Here is a 22,222-nt window from a genome sequence, read left to right as displayed (position 1 = left end):
GGATGGAGCAACTGCCCATACAGCGTACTGAATGTGGAGAACATTTACACTCTCTTCAAGCCTGACAGAGTTCTTAGCAGAGGTCGTCTGGTCGCGGCCCTAGTTGGCCACCCAGGTTACCTGCTCTGTCAGTGTGCGATTACTTTGTGTGGGGATCCCTCAAGTCCAAGATGTATCGTAGCAATCCACATGGTCTTAAAGAACTGCTGCAAAACATTTCGGATGACACTGTAGCAATTCCAGCAATCCAGCTTTTATCCACCTTGGTGACCAGGGCCCAGAAGTGCCAAGAGATGAATGGTGGTCACATTCAACGTCTGCTATAGACATGTTAGTACTGGATTTCCTTTCATCTGCTGTGTTTCTTTGTACCCTGTAACTCTGTTCTCCAGGCCATTTTTCTTTGCCCCACTCTGTATGTTACATTGAGCAAGGTATAGGCTCCGCCTTTTTGCATACACACTGATTTTTTTCCAAACATATTTCAGCACCTCTGTCCTATCATCAGAGCATTTTTGTTTATTCAAAACTGTAAAAAGTGAAGATATTTTAGGTTGTAAATAATCCAACAAAGTGAGGCCTATAGAAAGTTCTTGTTCGTTTTGCTTGTTACCGTGATTTTACAAAACGCTTTTTAAAAACCAAGGGATGTCTTAACTCGCCGATTAATTCACATTTGTATCGTGTGGTTTGCAGACGACAAGCAGTCAATGCAGGAGATCATACAGTTGGTCTTGCAAAACGGTATAATGTAAAATCACGGTAAGAAGCAAAACGAACAAAAACATTCTGGAGGCCTCACGTCGTTAGATCAGTTACAACCAAAAATATGTCCACTTTTTATAGTTTTTTATTGAAAACCCACTGATGATGCCACAAAGGTTCTGAAACATATTTGGGTTAAAAGTAAAAACAGTGAGTCTGCAAAAAGCAGAACCTATACCCTACAATTTAACTGTAAACACGGAAAGAAAGATAAGAGCAGCAGATCCAAAAGATGAATATTGAGAATAGCATTTTATTCGTTAGATTTAATACAGAGCTATCTTAGTACTCACTGTTACCCGAGTGCGTATTTATTCCAATCTTCTACACTACTGGCCATTAAAATTGCTACACCAAGAAAAAATGCAGATGATGAACGGGTATTCATTGGACAATTATGTTATACTAGAACTGACATGTGATTACATTGTCACGCAATTTGGGTGCATAGATCCTGAGAAATCAGTACCCAGAACAACCACCTCTGGCCGTAATAACGGCCTTGATACGCCTGGGCATTGAGTCAAACAGAGCTTAGATGCGGTGTACAGGTACAGCTGCCCATGCAGCTTCTACACGATAGAAGAGTTCATCAAGTGTAGTGACTGGCGTACTGTGACGAGCCAGCTGCTCGGCCACCATTGACCAGACGTTTTCAATTGGTGAGAGATCTGGAGAATGTGCTGGCCAGAGCAGCAGTCGAACATTTTCTGTATCCAGAAAGGCCCGTACAGGACCTGCACCTTGCGGTCGTGTGTTCTACTGCTGAAATGTAGGATTTCGCAGGGATCGAATGAAGGGTAGAGTCACGGGTCGTAACAACACTGTTCAAAGTTCCGTCATTGCGAACTAGAGGTGACCGAGACGTGTAAACAATGGCACCCCATACCATCACGCCGGGTGATACGCCAGTATGGCGATGACGAGTACACGCTTCCAGTGTGCGTTCACCGCGATGTCGCCAAACACGGATGCGACCATCGTGATGCTGTAAACAGAACCTGGATTCATGCAAAAAAATGACGTTTTGCATTCGTGCACCCAGGTTCGTCGTGGAGTACACCATCGCAGGCGCTCCTGTCTGTGATGCAGCGTCAAGGGTAACCGCAGCCATGGTCTCCGAGCTGATAGTCCATGCTGCTGCAAACGTCGTTCAACTGTTCGTGCAGATGGTTGTTGTCTTGCAAACGTCTCCATCTGTTGACTCAGGGATCGAGACGTTGTTGCACGATCCGTTACAGCCATGCGGGTAAGATGCCTGTCATCTCGACTGCTAGTGATACGAGGCCGTTGGGATCCAGCACGGCGTTCCGTATTACCTTCCTGAACCCACCGATTCCATATACTGCTAACAGTCATTGGATCTCGACCAACGCGAGCAGCAATGTCACGATACGATAAACCGCAATCGCGATAGGCTACGATCCGACCTCTATCAAAGTCTGAAACGTGGCGTTACGCATTTCTCCCCCTTACACGAGGCATCACAACAACGTTTCACCAGGCAACGCCGGTCAACTGCTGTTTGTGTATGAGAAATCGGTTGGAAACTTTCCTCATGTCAGCACGTTGTAGGTGTCGCCACCGGTGCCAACCTTGTGTGAACGCTCTAAAAAGCTAATCATTTGCATATCATGTGCATCTTCTTCTGTCGGTTAAATTTCGCGTCTGTAGCACGTCATCGTGGTGTAGCAATTTTAATGGCCAGTAGTGTATTACTTCATCTCGTCCTCCCTCCTCTCTCTGCCCACCACCTCTTCCCCTCTCTCTGTCCATCTCCTCCTCCTCTGCTCTCTGTAATCCTCGTTCTATTTCAAGAAAGTACTCCATTCCACTGTGGCAAGATGCTACAACAAGTTTCGAAGTATTCCAGAGTAAAAACAGTCTTAGTTGCGTAATGATTTAGTATCAATGATGCCTTTTCCCCTTTTGGGGCAGCATCAGATTGCGTAAAAGTAGCTGGATACAAAACCCATCAAGCCATATAAAGTTGAAAATGGAACTCAACAGTAGCTGGAATATGTTTTTATGACGGCTCTATTACATATCCAGTTACTGTTGTGTCCATTTTCCATTTTGTGTAGGGTACATACCCAGCTACTTTTACACCATCTGATGATTAAACGTGTCACTGATATGAAATAATTTCGCAACTATGACTGTTTTTATTCTAGAATCCTCCTGTTTCCTTTCTCCTCCCCCTCTCATTACCACCTCCTTCCTCCTCTCCATGTCCATCCACTACTGCCCGTTGGCCCATCTCTTGCGTACCCCTCTCGTATATCATCTCCTCCTCCTCCTCCTCCTCTCTCCGTCCAGCTGCTCCTCTCCCCTCTCTCTGTCCACTTCCACCTCTTTCCTCTCTCTGTGCATTTTCTCCTCCGCTCTGACCTCCTTCCCATCTCTTAGACCATTATTCCTCGTCCCAGTCTCTGCCCACCTCCTCCTCTTTCCTTTCTTTGCCCATATGCTCCTCCCACTCTGTCCATCTCCACTTTCCCCCTCTCTCCGTCCATCTTCTTCTACCCCCCTCCCCTTTCTCTCACCACTTTGTCATTCCTACCACAGTAGGAGCTGCTGGCTCTTTCTCCATAATATTCTTTCCAGACAGTAAGTACTACAGATACCAAGTTTGGTTGAAATCGATTCAGGGATTTTACAAGGAGCTTTTTACCCGGAACTTTTCGTACGAATTATGACGTCGTGCCCGAAGCGGCAGCTTTACTGCATAAACAGCAAAAATGTAGTAAGCGATAAACTTTCTTTCATTCACCATTCTTTGTAGGATGTCACCGAGAGAGAGTTGTATAAAGGTTTGTAATTATGTGCAAAGTTATTTGCTCTCATTCTCAAATAATGAATGAATAAAGTGTGATTACTCGCGCGTCGTGGACTACACTTCTTTTTCTTCCCCACCCCTTTGATACTTGGTTCTTAGCCCCACAGAGATTCTTTCCATGCAGTAAATGACACGTGTACCAAGTTTGGTTGAAATCGGTGGCGTGGTTTAGGAGGAGATGTGGAACATACATAGATACAAACATACATCTTTATAATATATATGGACACAACATTTATAAATTACTGTAGTCCAGGAAAAAATGAACTGTTTACATTCGTTTATGAGAAGTAGGATAATAAATACGAACTAAAGAAAGGTAGATTTAAATTATCTGCGCTAGCAGTAGCGGACAAGAGAGAAAGAGTGAAGAGGAAGAGAGGTGACGCGGCGGGGGGGGGGGGGGGACATGAAAAACACAATTAATGCTAGTAGTGGTAAGGACTGTGACACGATTGATAATGAAATGAGAAGCGAGCGAAACTGGGAAGTGATAGGAGCATTTTCTATTGTTTTGACAGAGGGAAATCTTTTTTAAGGGACGTAATATTTTCCGTTCACTGTTGAAGTTATTTGTTTCATAACTACAATTACGACCTTTGGGCCATTTTCAATTGTTACTGCAAAAGATTTTGCTTCAGCACATGTCAGACTTTAAAATCCTCCGCCATGTAGATGTCATTGACAAAAGTAGGCCTTTTCACTGTAGAAATACCTGTGGCGTCGACAAGTATACATGTCGGAGGATTTTAAAGTCTGACATGCGAAGAATGAAAATGTTTTGCAGTACCTCTTGAAAATGGCCCAAAGGAAGAAATTGCTATTGTGAGACAAATAACTTCTACAGTAAAGAGCGAATATGATATATTTAAAAAAAATTACATGGGTGTCAACTCTGACCATGAGAAGTTAATCACAGATAAAACTGTCTGTGTGCATTAATTCCTGGGGGAATTTTACGGTGGTTACATAATGAAGAACTTTAGCTTCTTCCTAAAAGCAGCAGAGCACTGAACTGTGTGCAGAGTGCATGGTAGATTGTTGCGAAGGCATACAGCAACAACAGAAAAGGAGTTTGAGAACTTTATGTTTTATGGATGGGGACAGCCAGAGTACTAGATAAGTGGGACATTCTGCTTCGATTAAGATGAGTCTTTTCTTTTTGGCTTCTCCACAAATGTGTCACGAGACTGTAGCGCGTGAATCCCAATGTGCACCGGGACTGAAAAGATGATCTCCAAAAAAAACAAAAACTGATTACTAATTTCATTGAAACTTTATGACCATCCCTCCTATCTTCCCCCCCCCCCCCCCACCCCACTCCCAAATGAACCATGGACCTTGCCCTTGGTGGGGAGGCTTGCGTGCCCCAGCGATACAGATGGCCGTACCGTAGGTGCAACCACAACGGAGAGGTGTCTGTTGAGAGGCCAGACAAACGTGTGGTTCCTGAAGAGGGGCAGCAGCCTTTTCAGTAGTTGCAAGGGCAACAGTCTGGATGATTGACTGATCTGGCCTTGTAACACTAACCAAAACGGCCTTGCTGTGCTGGTACTGCGAACGGCTGAAAGCAAGGGGAAACTACAGCCGGAGTTGTTCCCGAGGGCATGCAGCTTTACTGTATGGTTAAACGATGATGGCGTCCTCTTGGGTAAAATATTCCGGAGGTAAAATAGTCCCCCATTCGGATCTCCGGGCGGGGACTACTCAAGAGGACGTCGTTATCAGGAGAAAGAAAACTGGCGTTCTACGGATCGGAGCATGGAATGTCAGATCCCTTAATCGGGCAGGTAGGTTAGAAAATTTAAAAAGGGAAACGGATAGGTTAAAGATAGATATAGTGGGAATTAGTGAAGTTCGGTGGCAGCAAGAACAAGACTTATGGTCAGGTCAATACAGGGTTAAAAATACAAAATGAAATAGGGGTAATAGAGGAGTAGGTTTTATAATGAATAAAAAAATAGGAGTGCGGGTAAGCTACTACAAACAGCATAGTGAATGCATTATTGTGGCCAAGATAGACACGAAGCCCACGCCTTCTACAGTAGTACAAGTTTATATGCCAATTAGCTTTGCATATGATGAAGAAATTGATGAAATGTATGATGAGATAAAGAAATTATTCAGATAGTGAAGGGAGACGAAAATTTAATAGTCATGGGTGACTGGAATTCGACAGTAGGAAAAGGGAAAGAGGGAAACATCGTAGGTGAATATGGATTGGGAGTAAGAAATGAAAGAGGAAGCCGTCTGGTAGAATTTTATACAGAGCATAACTTAATCATAGCTAACACTTGGATCAAGAATCATAAAAGGAGGTTGTATACATGGAAGATTCCTGGAGATCCTAGAAGGTATCAGATAGATTATATAATGGTAAGACAGAGATTTAGGAACCAGGTTTTAAATTGTAAGACATTTCCAGGGGCAGATGTGGACTCTGACCGCAGTCTATTGGTCATGAACTGTAGATTAAAACTGAAGAAACTGCAAAAAGGTGGGAACTTAAGGAAATGGACCTGGATAAACTGACTAAACCAGAGGTTGTACAGAGTTTCAGGGAGAGTATGAGGGAACAAATGACAGGAATGGGGGAAAGAAATACAGTAGAAGAAGAATGGGTAGCTCTGAGGGATGAAGAAGTGAAGGCAGAAGAGGATCAAGTAGGTAAAATACGAGGGATAGTAGAAATCCTTGGGTAACAGAAGAAATATTGAATTTAATTGATGAAAGGAGAAAATATAAAAATGCAGTAAATGAAGCAGGCACAAAGGAATACAAACGTCTCATAAATGACATCGACAGGAAGTGCAAAATGGCTAGGAAGGGATGGCTAGAGGACAAATGTAAGGATGTAGAGGCTTATCTCACTAGGGGTAAGATAGATACTGCCTACAGGAAAATTAAAGAGATCTTCGGAGAAAAGAGAGCCATTTGTATGAATATCAAGAACTCACATGGAAACCCAGTTCTAAGCAAAGAAGGGAAAGCAGAAAGGTGGAAGGAATATATAGAGGGTCTATACAAGGGCGCTGTACTTGAGACAATATTATGGAAATGGAAGAGGATGTAAATGAAGATGAAATGGGAGATATGATACTGCGTGAAGAGTTTGACAGAGCACTGAAAGACCTGAGTCGAAACAAGGCCCCGGGAGTAGACAACATTCCATTAGAACTACTGACAGCCTTGGGAGAGCCAGTCCTGACAAAACTCTATTATCAGGTGAGCAAGATGTATGAGACAGGCGAAATACCCACAGACTTCAAGAAGAATATAATAATTCCAATCCCAAAGAAAGCAGGTGTTGACAGATGTGAAAATTAACGAACTGTCAGTTTAATAAGCCACAGCTGCAAAATACTAACGCGAATTCTGTACAGACGAATGGAAAAACAGGTGGAAGCCGACCTCGGGGAAGATCAATTTGGATTCCGTAGAAATATTGGAACACGTGAGACAATACTGAACCTACGACTTGTATTAGAAGATAGATTAAGGAAAGGCAAACCTAGATTTCTAGCATTTGTAGACTTAGAGAAAGCTTTTGATAATGTTGACTGGAATACTCTCTTTCAAATTTTAAAGGTGGCAGGGGTAAAATGCAGGGAGCGGAAGGCTATTTACAATTTATACAGAAACCAGATGGCAGTTATAAGAGTCCAGGGGCGTGAATGGGAAGCAGTGGTTGGGAAGGGAGTGAGAGAGGGTTGTAGCCTCTCCTCGATGTTATTCAATCTGCATATTGAGCAAGGAGTAAAGGAAACAAAAGAAAAATTCGGAGTAGGTATTAAAATCCATGGAGAAGATATAAAAACTTTGAGGTTCGCCGATAACATTGTAATTCTGTCAGAGACAGCAAAGGACTTGGAAGAGCAGTTGATGGGAATGGACAGTGTCTTGAAAGGAGGATATAAGATGAACATCAACAAAAGAAAAACGAGGATAATGGAATGTAGTCGAATTAAGTCGGGTGATGCTGAGGGAATTAGATTAGGAAATGAGACACTTAAAGTAGTAAAGGAGTTTTGCTATTTGGGGAGCAAAATAACTGATGATGGTCGAAGTAGAGGGGATATAAAATGAAGACTGGCAATGGCAAGGAAAGTGTTTCTGATGAACGGAAATTTGTTAACATCGAGTGTAGATTAAAGTGTCAGGAAGTCGTTTCTGAAAGTATCTGTATGGAGTGTAGCCATGTATGGAAGTGAAAAATGGACAATAAATAGTTTGGACAAGAAGAGAATAGAAGCTTTCGAAATGTGTTACTACAGAAGAATGCTGAAGATTAGATGGGTAGATCACATAACTAATGAGGAGGTATTGAATAGAATTGGGGAGAAGAGGAGTTTGTATCACAACTTGACAAGAAGAAGGGTCCGGTTGGTAGCACATGTTCTGAGGCATCAAGGGATTAGAAATTTAGCATTGGAGGGCAGCATGGAGGGTAAAAATCGTAGAGGGAGGCCAAGAGATGAATACACTAAACAGATTCAGAAGGATGTAGGTTGCAGTAAGTACTGGGAGATGAAGAAGCTTGCACAGGATAGAGTAGCATGGAGAGCTGCATCAAACCAGTCTCAGGATTGAAGATCACAACAACAACTCCTATCTGCTTCGTCGTGCATCGCCAAAATCGCCAAAGCGGAATGTTTTCGGGCTGGCAGGCAAAGACTTTGCTCATATTTTTCGACGTAGTTTCCTGTTGCAGCAGGGACTATGTACAGCGGTCCGCAAATAAATTCAATTTCAGAAGTGATTCTGGAAGGTGTGTAAAATACATGATTACGAAACTTTTCAACCCAGAAATTTCTGTGACAGTAAATGTACATGAAATACTAGGTAATCTTGGGAATAGAGTGGATGTGTCAACGATTGGTATAGCAAATCAGCCAGTTTACCTGTTGCCAAAGTAAATTTGTGGACAAATACATTTTACTGACTACAGACGATTATTTTTAAATTTTGCGGTGCAAACCTCTCTCGTATACTCTTTTATCCATTTGGTATGGAATATTTCCCCAGCATTCTCTAGTTACTGTTTTAAAATCCACAAGATGACTTGTTTTGTGTCCGAGGAAATCAAGCCATAATATTTCCGGCGGATGAAATCTGCTTACTCCTTCGCTTTTGGAAGACAACCGCTGCGTTTATTGCTGTTTCGTTTCTAGTGAAAAGCCGTTCACTCGGGTCTCATAAAAGAGTAAACAAACGACAATACCAGTTGAATTATTTTTAGAATGGTTCAAATATTATTCGTACGTTGCTGAAGAAATTAGTTTTCGCATTTGCTTTCCGGCTGCACTCAACAAATGTACTTCTCGTGTTTTATAATGCTCCTTCTTAGCTAGTTCATGTAAAAAGTACCATACTATTCCGTATAATATACAACTAGCGACTGCTGTTTGATACGCCTTTAACCGGTGATTGCGAACTTCATCTTTTTTTTTTTCATTTGCTGTTTGTAGCTTTGGGACAAACATACATACATCCATAGCGTCGTTCATCGAAATTAAAGCAACAATTTTTCAGTTGTTAGAAAATCATTGAGCACCCTCCTCAGAGATCATCAATAACTTTGAATTGATTCACGTTAACCATATCAATAATGGTACTGAAGTATATCCACTTGAAAGTAATACATATAACACCACTAAAAACAATAGTGCACGTTTCTGTAATCGCAATAGAGGTCTTTCCATACTGCATTTTCTGACGATACTTGTCATAGACGAATTCGATACCTTAATATGGGGTTCGAGATTCCCATACTCCTTGGTGTCAGTTGTCACAAGGCCCCGCAACGTGGCGTTTACTCGTGACGCGCTGCTTCTATGCTATGTAACTAGCTCCTGACGGTCTGGTCTTTGTTGAGGGAAAACTCCTCCATATCTATCGCTCGGCTTTTCGAGCTGTTCCTGTCGAAGCTACGAATATTAAGTTGACTTCTTACGCCCAGAACGACAGTAAATTGAAATTATGTTTACAAATCCCCTACGAGATGGCGTGTCATATGTTCAGTCTGTAATACGCTTCTCGTCGACGGTATCTTGAAATGTTACCTCCGTTCCGTGTGCTCAACAACGTAACATCTGCTACCGAAAGTATGGTGGCAAAACACCACACTCACTACTTTGTGATCTGCAACGCTTAGATAATTGCATTTGTGGTGTGCCTCTGTATGCAGAAAAGGCACTACTACTCTCTTTCCCTAATTTGTACGTTTATAATCACCACTACTGGATTTCTGCGTGTCAACAGACAGACAGGAAAGAAGTTGTAACTGGGTCAGGATGGTTCCGAATGTTGTTGACGTCGTTACAGGCCACATGGTTGATGCAGGATGGAAGACAAGGCAGCAGGAATGATTAATCATCTCTTCGGTACTCGAGGAATCACACAGACAGTGACAATAACTACACGTTTCTTTACAAGGTTCATAGAGCAGCCGAAGGCGCCACTACAGTGGTGTGTGATGTCTTCACGCAGTCGAGACCGCATCGGCGTAACAACAGTGGCGTGCTGGATGTGTAAGAATGTCAGCTGTCGAAGTTGCTTGCGTCAGCAGCCTTATAACCGGAGCAGCGCCAGCGGCTCGCAAACAGCTGAAATCGTGGAAGCGCCGACCACCAACACCAGGAGACAGCAGGTTATGAATGACACACCCTCGGGCTCGGTTGTGTCTTGGAATCGCCTGAGGTCAGCCAGCAGATAACTCCCAGGGGTCCTCGGTCCACCGACCGAGACTGAGGATGCTTCATTCCTGACCTGTTGTCACCGAGTGTTGGTGGTCGATGCTTCCGCGTCTTAAGCTGTCTATGAGAAACTGGCGCTGCTTCGTTTGTAAGGCTGCTGATGCGAGAAACTCCAACAGCTGACATAAGTGCACATCTAGCACGCCACCGTGGGCTCGGCTGCATGAAGACGTCACACGTCATTGTAGCGACGCCTTCGGCTGATGTTTGAGTTCTGTTAAAGAAACGTATTGTTATTCTCACTGTGTGTGATTCCAGGTCAGCACTGCGGCGGCCTGGGCCTCCAATCACGCTGCACTGACAATGTCCCACGCCCGGGAGCAGCAGCGTGGCTGGACGTGTTGTAACCTGCTCGCATCAGTGCAGTAACGCAGGTCAAAACTCTCCCAACTTTCCGCAATGGAATGCGGTGGAACCCTTCTACACTACTGGCCATTAAAATTGCTAAACCACCAAGATGAGGTGCTACAGACGCGAAATTTAACCGACAGGAACAAGATACTGTGATAAGCAAATGATTAGCTTTTCAGAGCACTCACACAGGGTTGGCGCCGGTTTCGACACCTACAACGTGCTGACATGAGGAAAGTTTCCAATCGATTTCTCATACACAAACAGCAGTTGACCGGCGTTGCCTGGTGAAACGTTGTGATGCCTCGTGTAAAGAGGAGAAAAGCGTACCATCACGTTTCCGACTTTGAAAAAGGTCAGATTGTAGCCTATCGCGATTGCGGTTTATCGTATCGCGACATTGCTGCTCGCGTTGGTCGAGATCCAATGACTGTTAGCAGAATATGGAATCGATGGGTTCAGGAGGCTAACACGGAACGCCGTGCTGGATCCCAACGGCCTCGTATCACTAGCAGTCGAGATGACAGGCATCTTATCCGCATGGCTGTAACGGATTGTGCAGCCATGTCTCGATCGGTGAGACAACAGATGGATGGGGACGTTTGCAAGACAGCAACCATCTGCACGAACAGTTCGACGACGTTTGCAGCAGCATGGACTATCAGCTCGGAGACCATGGCTGCGGTTACCCTTGACGCTGCATCACAGACAGGAGGGCCCGCGATGGTGTACTCAGTGACGAACCTGGGTGCACGAATGACAAAACGTCATTTTTTCGGATGAATCCAGGTTCTGTTTAGAGCATCATGATGTTCGCATCCGTGTTTGGCGACATCGCGGTGAACGCACATTGGAAGCGTGTTTCGTCATCACCATACTGGCGTATCGCCCGGCGTGATGGTATGGGGTGCCATTGGTTACACGTATCGGTCACCTTTCGTTCGCATTGACAGCACTTTGAACAGTGGACGTTACATTTCAGATGTGTTACGACGCGTGGCTCTACCCTTCATTCGATCCCTGCGAAACCCTACATTTCAGCAGGGTGATGCACGAGCGCCTGTTGCAGGTCCTGTACGGGCCTTTCTGGATACAGAAAATGTTCGACTGCTGCCCTGGCCAGCACATTCTCCAGATCTCTCTCCAATTGAAAACGTCTGGTCAATGGTGGCCGAGCAACTGGCTCGTCACAATACCCCACTCACTACTCTTGATGAACTGTGGTATCCTGTTGTACACGCCATCCAAGCTCTGTTTGACTCAATGCCCAGGCGTATCAAGGCCGTTATTACGGCCACAGGTGGTTGTTCTGGGTACTGATTTCTCAGGATCTATGCCCCCAAATTGCGTGAAAATGTAATCACATGTCAGTTCTAGTATAATATATTTGTCCAATGAATACCCGTTTATCATCTGCATTTCTTCTTGGTGTAGCGATTTTAATGGCCAGTAGTGTATGTTTGAATAGAAACAATGTCAAGGTCGGTGTCCTTCTCCAGTCCCACTCCCCCTGAAGCGACCGGCAAGTAGCCAGGAAGCAAAGCTCTGATCTCTCCGCCTTGCCCTCGTGCCGTGTCCGCAGGAGCTGGTGTGGGAGGAGCTGCGCGCGCTGGGCCGGCGGCCCTGCCTGGAGGACTGCGGGTCGCTGCCGCGGCTCGAGGCGGCCATCCTGGAGACGCAGCGCATCCGCACCGTCGTGCCCGTCGGCATCCCCCACGGCGTCCTCCAGGTACTCACAGTGCTGCGACAAGGCAGCGGCCGCCGCGCTTTCCTTTGCACCATACCACTCTGAACAAGTTGTTACAGTATGATGACAGACTTCTTTACCGCAAAAATTATCATGTTTTGTTTCCAGAGAAAGTTTATAGTGTTTGTGTACATTTTGCTATTTAATTATCCTTTCTTGTTGCTCATTTTCAAAACGTTCCAATGTGTAACCCCAACGTTTATCGATAAATTTATTTTCAATCGTCTTTCTTGGTGAACATTATAAAAATTGTCAAAGTGCTACAATAGCGTAAGTAAATAATCATCATACAGGTGCAAAATAGTTGCATATGAATGACGATTTATTCAGACAAGCTGTAAGGTGGCAGAATAAGTGAAGGTCAGATTCGCACCTTACGTGAGAGATTTATACCTCGCAATGGGAAGGTGAATATGACACCTAACTTAATTCGGCGGTTATGAGCAAATTTGACTATCAGTATGTAATGCAAAACATGGATGGCACTCAGTCGATGCTAACTAATACACCGCTCCTATATAATCCATATCTACGAGCAGAAGGTGCATCAAGCAGTGAGAGACGTTTTAGTTCGGAATTTCAGAAGGGCGAGCAGAGGCAAGGCCGCACTGCAGGGGGTACCACGGAAACCACTTAAAGGGGAGTCCCAAGTGGAAGGTCAACAACCGACCAGGTGACTCAGATGGGGAGAGCGAGTGCTATACAAGTGAGAGAGTCAATGTACGCATGTAGGCGCCTGGAACAGGCACAAAACGTCCGATTGGCGGAAATGCGCTAGGAAGGAGAAAAGAGCCAAAGTTTTGACGCAATTTAATGGTAGGGACCTTGCGATTGGTAGAGAGAGTTTGCACAAAATAAGAGGAACGCTCCTATTTGTCGAAAAAAGCCGTGAAGAACCATTGAACCCAGGTGAGGAGACAGTTCGGCTATGAGTAAGACAAGACGGAAATTTTGGTGGTTTCTTCTCTGAACTGGTGTCAAGTGCAAAATGGAGCGCATAACGCTCTGTACAATGCATAGAAGAAATTTGAGGAACACTGCGTTCACAGTGGCTGACATGCAACTACAAATTAGCTGTAGCATCGTTTAGCTCCAACTGTGGAGAAACGAACAAGCCAATTAACTAATTGTGCTCGCGAGAACTGAGAGGGAATTATAATATCCACGCTGCTCCAGCCATGCGCGGGTATATCGCCACTTTCTAAATCTAGGGATGAGGACATGTTCTCTCGCATAACGAGAAACACAGGGAAAGTTTCTGCTGGAAAATTCAGGAAAGGTGTAATTAGTCTTATAGGAATTTCAGCGGAAGAGAGTGGCCTAGCAGACGACAGCTCATTGCAGCTTAAGGTGAATACCAGGTGCAGAGGCGTGAACTTGTTGGTTCACCAGCTTGCGTACACTGTAAACTCGTGCGACCTTTGGTAATCTTTTGCTCAATTTGTCACATCACTAACCATCCACCGTAGACTTGACTGTCATCCTAAAAATAGTACCGAACTTTGAACTGGAACTGGACGATTTTCGTACTACTGACCAACATCATAACGTAAATGTAGGAACAATGTTATAGGGAAACTTCTACTTAAACTTTAATATTGTCGTGTTTAGGATAATTTAACCTTCTGAGAGTTAATATTTAATATGGTTGTGTTCAGGAATATTTCACTTTTTGATGCTGACGAGATGCGTTATAATGACAACTGTTTTTTGTTGTCACAGTGAAAACTGCGTAAAAGCGTGTATTTTTGTGCTAATATTGCGACATTAAACATGTCATTTCAACATACACAGTTGTCTACAGCCATAGAATAAGTAAACCACAAAATATTTTACTTTACAAAGCTAGTTGAAAAGTTTTGCACCACCTTCATGACTCATTTTTCTTTTAATTGGAAGGCTTCTTTTCAGTGTCCTTTTGATCACAGGTAAACGCTACATCCAGCCACCTCTGAAACAGAGCTGAAAGTGTCTCATTTTTGCACTTCAATATGGTGTGCTGGGTCTCCAATACTGAATGCCACAACGTGGCTTATGTACACTGTTCTATCAACACGTTTGAAGGGTCATTAAAAGTTTACACCAGGCAGTTATGAGTCGTCCCCAATATTATTGCACCTGGAAATGAGGGCACTTTGGTAGACTTACGGTGAGTTTTTATAGTGATATTTCACCAGAACACACTGAACCATTTGATAGTACACTACTGGTCATTAAAATTGCTACACTAAGAAGAAATGCAGATGATAAACGAGTATTCATTGGACAAATATATTATACTAGAACTGACATGTGATTACATTTTCACGCAATTTGGGAGCATAGATCCTGAGAACCACCTCTGGCCGTAATAACGGCCTTGATGCGCTTGGCCATTGAGTCAAACAGTGCTTGGATGGCATGTACAGGTACAGCTGCCCATACAACTTCAACACGATACCATAGGTCATCAAGAGTAGTGACTGGCGTATTGTGACAAGCCAGTTGCTCGGCCACCATTGACCAGACGTTTTCAATTGGTGAGAGCTCTGGAGAATGTACCAAGGCTGGGATTCAAACCCTGATCTCGTGCTCACTAGGCAGATGCACTAACCACTACGCCAGCCCTGCACAATGGTTTTGCACACTTGCGCGAAATACCCTAGCACGCCTCCCTTCTAAATCCAAATTCCCATTTCATTCGTCACTTCCGGCTACATATAATCATAAATGTTTGCGACTTGTAAACGTCCCTGGTACGGTATAGTTTCAATCGTTCGATGCTGAGACGCTATTTCAATACAGCTGGAAAGCCTCTGCAATCTTGTTCGAGTTTAGACGGAATACCAAGTGGCCATAGGCGTGAATGGAAATTTATATTGAGGAGTATGCGTGCTAGGGTATTCCGTAACATTGTGCAAAGCCACTGTGCCGAGTTGAAGTACTGATCAGCGCATCTGCCTAGAGAGCGGAAGATCAGGGTTCGAATCCCGGCCTTGATACACCAGATGCGTTTCGCTTTTATTTACAAAGCAGTCGTTCTGGAAATATGGATACTTACGTTTGTGTGTTAGTACAGTTTGGTTGTTAAAGATTAAAAACGGGTGTTTCTTTATAAAATTGGCATGTAATTTATTTACAGTGTTTCTGCCTCTTGTTCACTGGCTCGCAGAATATGTGAATAAAAAGCAGAAACATGGTAAATAAAATACGTGCCAACTTTATAAAGAAATACTGTTTTTTAATCTTTAGCAACCAAACTGTACTAACATACAAACATATGTATCCACATTTCCAGAATGACTACAAAAGATGTTTTATAAATAAATACCAAACACGTCTGATGCAAAATTGTCTTTAATTGCAGTAAGATTAAGACGGGGAAACTAGTGATAACATATTGCGGTTAACTGAGATTAGCTGAGACTTGCTGTGCATTGTCGCAGGAACTTTCCTCGCACACTGGATGACCTCAGAGGGCGCTACAGCGAAGACCGAGACAAGCTTGAGGAGCCCTTTCCGGACAACATGCGAGTTAGATCCACATGCTAGAAATGATATCCAGAGCAAGTTTTGAATTCACAGATTTGCAGTTTTGAAGAGATTCTCTTTATTTTGTTTAGAGGTTTGTTTTTATTTCGCAGTGTCGTTAATTTCTTTAGCTTTATTAGGATTATTCTTTCATTCCTCGCTGCACTTGCATTTAAGCCCACACACGTTCGTTGATACGCAGGTCGTACAAACTTTTTCTAATCCGTTTAATAAAGATAAAACGCTCTTGCACTTGTTTTGTTATCTATAATTATATTGAGTAATATTAACACTACAGTAAAAAAATAACACACTAGAGTTTCTATAAATTCCTCGACATAAACAGTTGTCATATGTGATTTAAATATATTCCCCATTGGCCAACAATGATACAAATAAATGATTAAGCACCAATATTATCAAAATCGATTTTCTATATAAACGCCAGTACTATTAAAAGAGACTCTGCGGGTCAAGGTGTGGAATCATCCCGTTGTCGGAATTCATGGTCTTACACAAATTTTAGCAATATTCACCTTTTTTTTTTGCTCGACTAAACTCAGGAGCTAGTTACCTACAACGAAATTAGAGGAACATTCAGAGACAACAGAATGAATAATAGATGACAATTTCTTTTAGCGTCTGGACTCCCTTTTAATAATTTTTTCTCGAGTAGGTCGCCACAGCCATAAATTTATTACAAGACAATTCCATTTTCCATCTTGGTACTGGCCTGTTAGAACACGGCTCTCTGTATTGTAAGAATAATTTCTGTTGTGTCCTCCACCTTCCCCCGTACAGCTGGAATCGCCTCTGGTATCCTACATAGCCTCTCGGCATGCGTTAACCCGATGTGATGTTGACAACACATTTCCAACTGTAATGCACAGTTATGAACAACTTGCTGCCAATGAACATATCACTGTATTTTCAAAATATAAGCGTATTTGTTTTCTTATCCGGCATACCCTTCGTGACAGTAGAGTTGTAGGAGGACTCTAATATTGCGCCAATATTCAACACAAAAATGTACGGTGCATTCTGCCTTCAGATTCGGAGTCAGTCATTTCTTATTGACAGCAACTTCTGTGGTCCATAGCGGCCGGTCTTCCTTCGCACCAGTTTTATCACACAAACAACAGCTGGATCTTACGGGTTGCAATTTTTGTAGGTGACCATTATCCCCGAATCGGATACTGAATTCGTAGTTAATTATAAAACAATCTAAACAGACATTTATTACAATGTGACCGGTTTCGATCACCACATGATCATCTTCAGACCTTCAAAACTGCAGTATGTTAAAGGATACACATTAGAGAGACACAAAAAATGAACTTAAAATTAGCTATAAAATTACAAAACATAGACATACCCATATTGATGGACAATAGCTGTACACAGGGTAAGAACCTCTGAATGACCGTAGTCAACTGCTGAAGAGAGCAGCTCAGGTATTTCTTAAATACTGGAGTCTTCGCCTACTGCTGACAGCATGATGTCAGCATTAGCGAATCAGGCACAAAAAGAATTCTATTCAAGAAGATGTACTTATTAGTAAGCAGAACGTCAAAATAATTGTACAATAAAGAAGAAACAGGTCGTTACTCCGGCTATTGTCAAATAAATATGCTAAGAACTTCAAAAACGAAACAAATAAACATCACGTTCGTTGTGTATAGTTTGTCCTCTAGGGGCGTGCTGGGAAAATAGTTACGATGTTGTCGGTTTCTATGGAAATGGTGCACACTGTTTCAAAGGTTCAGAAGCAGGACAATTTCCAAAAAGATGGCGCTGAGTATCGATAGGTGATGTCCAGCACACGACATTCCATAGATGTGCGAAATAGTTGATTACTAAGGAGATGGTAGACGCCGAACTCGGGCGGTTTCCATTGAAACATTCACAAACGTCGATAAATGTAGCTCAGTAGAGAACGTTCCATAGGTGTAGTCCCAACATGTAAATTAGGTACTTAATTGCTCGGAATAATTTCCGCGTGTGTCAGAATGAACTCTCAACGTGAAATCGCAGTAGTTTGGCATTTATCTCTGAATACTTCCTTAGGAAATGAACGGGTAGCCAGACCCATATCGTATCCAGATCTTACTCAACAAAGTACGAGGGTGAGTCAAATCAAAACCTTAAATTTGTAATAAAAAATCGAAATTTCGCTCCGTTATCCTGTAAGTTGGTAAGCGTGCTACAAACGGCGTGGAGAATGGCCAGTAGGTGGCAGCATAGTGCAGATGCACACATATCGTCGCAGTATCGGTATAAAGATGGCGGACCCATTTGCGACTTGCACCAGGGAAGAACAGCGTTCTTATTCGGTTTTTGCGTAGTGAAAGTGTGAAACCTATAGAAATTTATCGACGAATGGAGTTTCAGTATGGTGATGCATGTTTGTCACAGCAGAAAGTCTACGAATGGAGTAGGAAGTTCGCAAATGGTGTGTCTTCAGTGTAATATTCTCCTCGTACAGGTCAGGCACAACGAGTTGTGACTCCACAGAACATTACAGCAGTTGAAGCCGTAGTGAAGGAAAACAGCCGAGTGACACTGAATGACACTGCAGCATGTTTACAGATTAGTCATGGGTCAGCACACCTCATTGTGCATGATGTGCTCCAGTGTCACAAAGTGTCTGCAAGATGGGTGCCACGGTAGCTGACTCCTGAAAAGAAAGAACGACTTGTTGATGCTTGTGAATAACTTCTTCGGCGCTTTGAACGAGAAGGTGATGGCTTCCTTGCAAGAATCGTTACTGGGGATGAAACCTGGATTCACTTCCACCAATCGGAAACGAAGAGAGCGAGCAAGGAATGGCGCCATGTTTCATTGTCAAGGGATTTCCATATGTTTGGACCATTCAAAGACGCAATGGGAGGAAAGAAGTTCCGTTCTGATGAAGAGGTACGCCACGCGATACTTGAGTGGGCGCGAGGACTACCAAAAGAATTTTTTTCTAAAAGAATATATGCACTTTGTAAGCGCTGGAGGACTTGCATTGAGGGTGGGGGGGATTATGTTGAAAAGTGATACAGCTTTGTACTTCTGCACAATAAATAATATTTTTAAAAAATATTTAATTTTTTCATTTGACTCAGCCTTGTATTAAAGACATAAATGTGGAGGGGGAACCGAGGAGCGCGCTGAGTGCGGAGTGTGCCCGCAGGATATGACGCTGGGCGGCTTCCACGTGCCGAAGGGCACCATGGTGCTGCCGTTGTTGTGGGCCATCCACATGGACCCCAAGGCGTGGCCCGAGCCAGAGCGATTCAACCCTTCCCGCTTCCTGGACGACGACGGCCACGTAGTGCGCCGCGACAACTTCATACCTTTCCAGACAGGTAAGAGGAGCTGCTGCTCACAGTACTTCCTTCTTTTCTTTTCTCGGCTCTCCTTCCTTTTCAACCTTAGAGTGTACATTGGTAGTCATTGCACAACATATCATTTCCTGGTCTCGTCTGCGTGCTGTTCATACGCCGGAGCCTATTTCCGTGGCCAGTGGAAAAAAGATCTCTCTAACCAGGAGATGATGGCTTGATCTTTTCCTAATGCTCGAAAATGGATTGGGAAGAAGGTCTATTGGGTCTGACTTGCAATTATTGGAAAGAAGCTTTTGGAAATCCTGACAGCAAACAGCACTTTACAGAGAGCTATTAGCGGCATCAAGAAATGCCCAATGGAAGCGCCCGATCTTGGTTTTCACTGGTTAGAACGGCTAGATGTTACGGGAATTTCGAGGAGCGAAGTTAGGAGTTGAAGCGATCCTTCGCGCTCAGCAAAGTTCCTATTTAAATAGTGAAGAATTACAAAAACCAGAAGTCCTTTCCGGTTTGTGGGGTAGAATTCTGTTTAGTCCTATTCCATTTTTCCAGGCGATTGTTGCCTTTCAGTGAATGTGCAAATTCTCGATAGGGAGAGATATCTCATTTAAGAGAGTTCTAGGAGGAATGGTTTGTTTTCAGAGATGACAGGAACGATCATTCTAACTAAAAAAAGTCTAATAAACATGCGCTGTGAAGTACACACGAGCACTTCTTCATCGTCGATACTGTGAAACACATTTACAATGAAGCGCCAAAGAAACTGGTATAGGCATGTGTGTTCGAATACAGAGATATGTAAACAGGCAGAGTACAGCGCTCCGGTCGGCAATGCCTATATAAGACAACAGCTGTTTGGCGCAGTTGTTAAATCGGTTACTGCTGCTACAATGGCAGGAAATCAAGATTTCAGTGAGTTTGAACATGGTGTAGTCGGCGCATGAGGTAGCGATGAAGCGCTGATTTTCCCGTACGACCATTTCACGAGTGTACCGTGAATATCAGGAATCCAGTAAAACATCAGATCTCCGACGTCGCTGATCCGGAAGAAGATCCTGCAATAACGGGACCAACGACGACTGAAAAGAACCGTCAACGTGACAGCAGTGCAAGCGTTCCTCAAACTGCTGCAGATTTCAGAGCTGGGTCGTCAACAAGCGTCAGCGTGCGAACCATTCAAAGAACATCACCGATATGGACTTTTGCAGGCGAAGGCTATTTGTTTTGATGACCATACGACACAAAGTTTTACGCCTCACCTAGGCCCATCAATACCGACATTGGACTGTTGATGACTGGATGTATGTTGCCTGGTCGGACGAGTCTCGTTTCAAGTATCGAGCGGATGGACCTGTAAGAGTATGGAGACCACCTCATGAATCCATGGACCTTGTATGTAAGCAGGGAACTGTTCAAGCTGGTGGAGGCTGTGTTGTGGTGTGGGGTGTTTGCAATTGGAGTGGTATGGGACACCTAATATGTCTAGATACGACTCTGACAGGTGACACGTACATAAGCATCCTGTCTGATAACCTGCATCCACTCATGTCTATTGTACATTCTGACGGACTTGAGCAATTCCTGCAGGACAATGTGATACGCCACACGTTCAGAATTGCCACAGAGTGGCTCCAGGAACACTCGTCTGGGATGCCTTGCAATGTACTGTTCAGAGGAGGTCTCCACCCCGTCGTACTCTTACGGATTTCTAGACAGCCTGCAGGATTCATGGTGTCAATTCCCTCCAGCAATACTTCAGACATTAGTCGAATCCGTGGCACGTCGTGTTGCGGCAATTCTGTGAGTTCGTGGGGCCCCTGCACGATATTAGGCAGGTGTACCAGTTTCTTTGGATCTTCACTGTATTTGCTTTCCATATTGTGAGAGGTGGAAGTATGGACCAAACCAAGAGAAAATGTGCAGTAGGCATGTCGTTGACAAGGGAAGATTGAGGTTTAATGTCCCGTCCACGTCAAGGTCATTAGAGACGGAGCACAAACTCGGGTTGTTTCGAGGGTGGGGAAGGAAATTGGCGGTAGACTTTCAAAGGAACCATCCCGGCATTTGCCTGGTAAGATTTACGGAAACAACGGAAAGCCTAAATCTGGGTGGCCGGAAGCGGATTTGAACTGTCGTCCTCCCAAATGCGAGTCCAGTGTGCTAACTACAGCGGCACCTCTCTCGTTAAATGTCCAGTAAACATGTGTTGCATATATGAGCACTTTTACAACTTGTAAGTTTATCACCTTGTTCGTCTGTTTAAAGATAGTGAATGTTTGCCAACTGTCAGTTGTACTCCTTGTATTACTGCACGTTATGTACCATGGTTAAGATCTCGAATTTATTTCAATGAGTAGGCGCGCCATTTTATTTACGGGTGAGAATGTAACCTATTCACAAAATTATTATAGAAAATAATTAGGAACGCCACTGACAACGCTAGAATGGCGAATCACCATGAGACAATACGTACGAGATGGGACCTCTTAACACTTTCTAAAACTGCCAAAGATTGCTTTTCTTAGAATTCTTACTTTGATTACATAATCAGCATAACACTTCTATTAATAATGGCAACAATGATGAGCATGGGGTTAAATTATTTTCTTTGAGTTTAGCTGAAAGGAAGAAGCAACAAAAAAAAAAGTTTACTTTTGCTAAGATCACATTTATTTTATTCTAAAGCAGGAAAAACACTAAAGTGACAATTTGCCTCTATATCGAAGCCCACAGAATGGTAATACTTTCAACACCTTTAAAATTTGTTCTCTAAAGAAATGTGGCTATAGTCACATATGAGTTATCGATGGGAGAGGGGATAAAATACGTGCACTGCACTCATGAAAACAAAAAGCATGCCACATCATATCCACGCCTATGCGGTTAGTGCAATATTGGACGCGTTCCAAAAACTGTGTAATGT

At 43.5% G+C, this 22,222-nt stretch overlaps 1 protein-coding gene across 5 annotated transcripts in view; it reads left to right on the top strand.

The window, feature by feature from the left end:
• Positions 1-22,222, top strand: part of LOC124714372 (cytochrome P450 306a1) — a 925,226-nt gene that overhangs the window by 375,692 nt on the left and 527,312 nt on the right. For all 5 annotated transcript variants that reach the window (XM_047243019.1, XM_047243018.1, XM_047243015.1 and 2 more), the window contains 2 exons: positions 12,293-12,439; positions 19,146-19,320. In XM_047243019.1, coding sequence (XP_047098975.1) covers positions 12,293-12,439; positions 19,146-19,320 — 322 coding nt within the window. The remainder of the gene's footprint in view (positions 1-12,292; positions 12,440-19,145; positions 19,321-22,222) is intronic.

The sequence above is a fragment of the Schistocerca piceifrons genome, chromosome 1 (genome assembly GCF_021461385.2).
Source record: "Schistocerca piceifrons isolate TAMUIC-IGC-003096 chromosome 1, iqSchPice1.1, whole genome shotgun sequence".
NCBI lineage: Eukaryota > Metazoa > Arthropoda > Insecta > Orthoptera > Acrididae > Schistocerca > Schistocerca piceifrons.
This window is presented reverse-complemented; position numbering and strand designations above follow the sequence as displayed.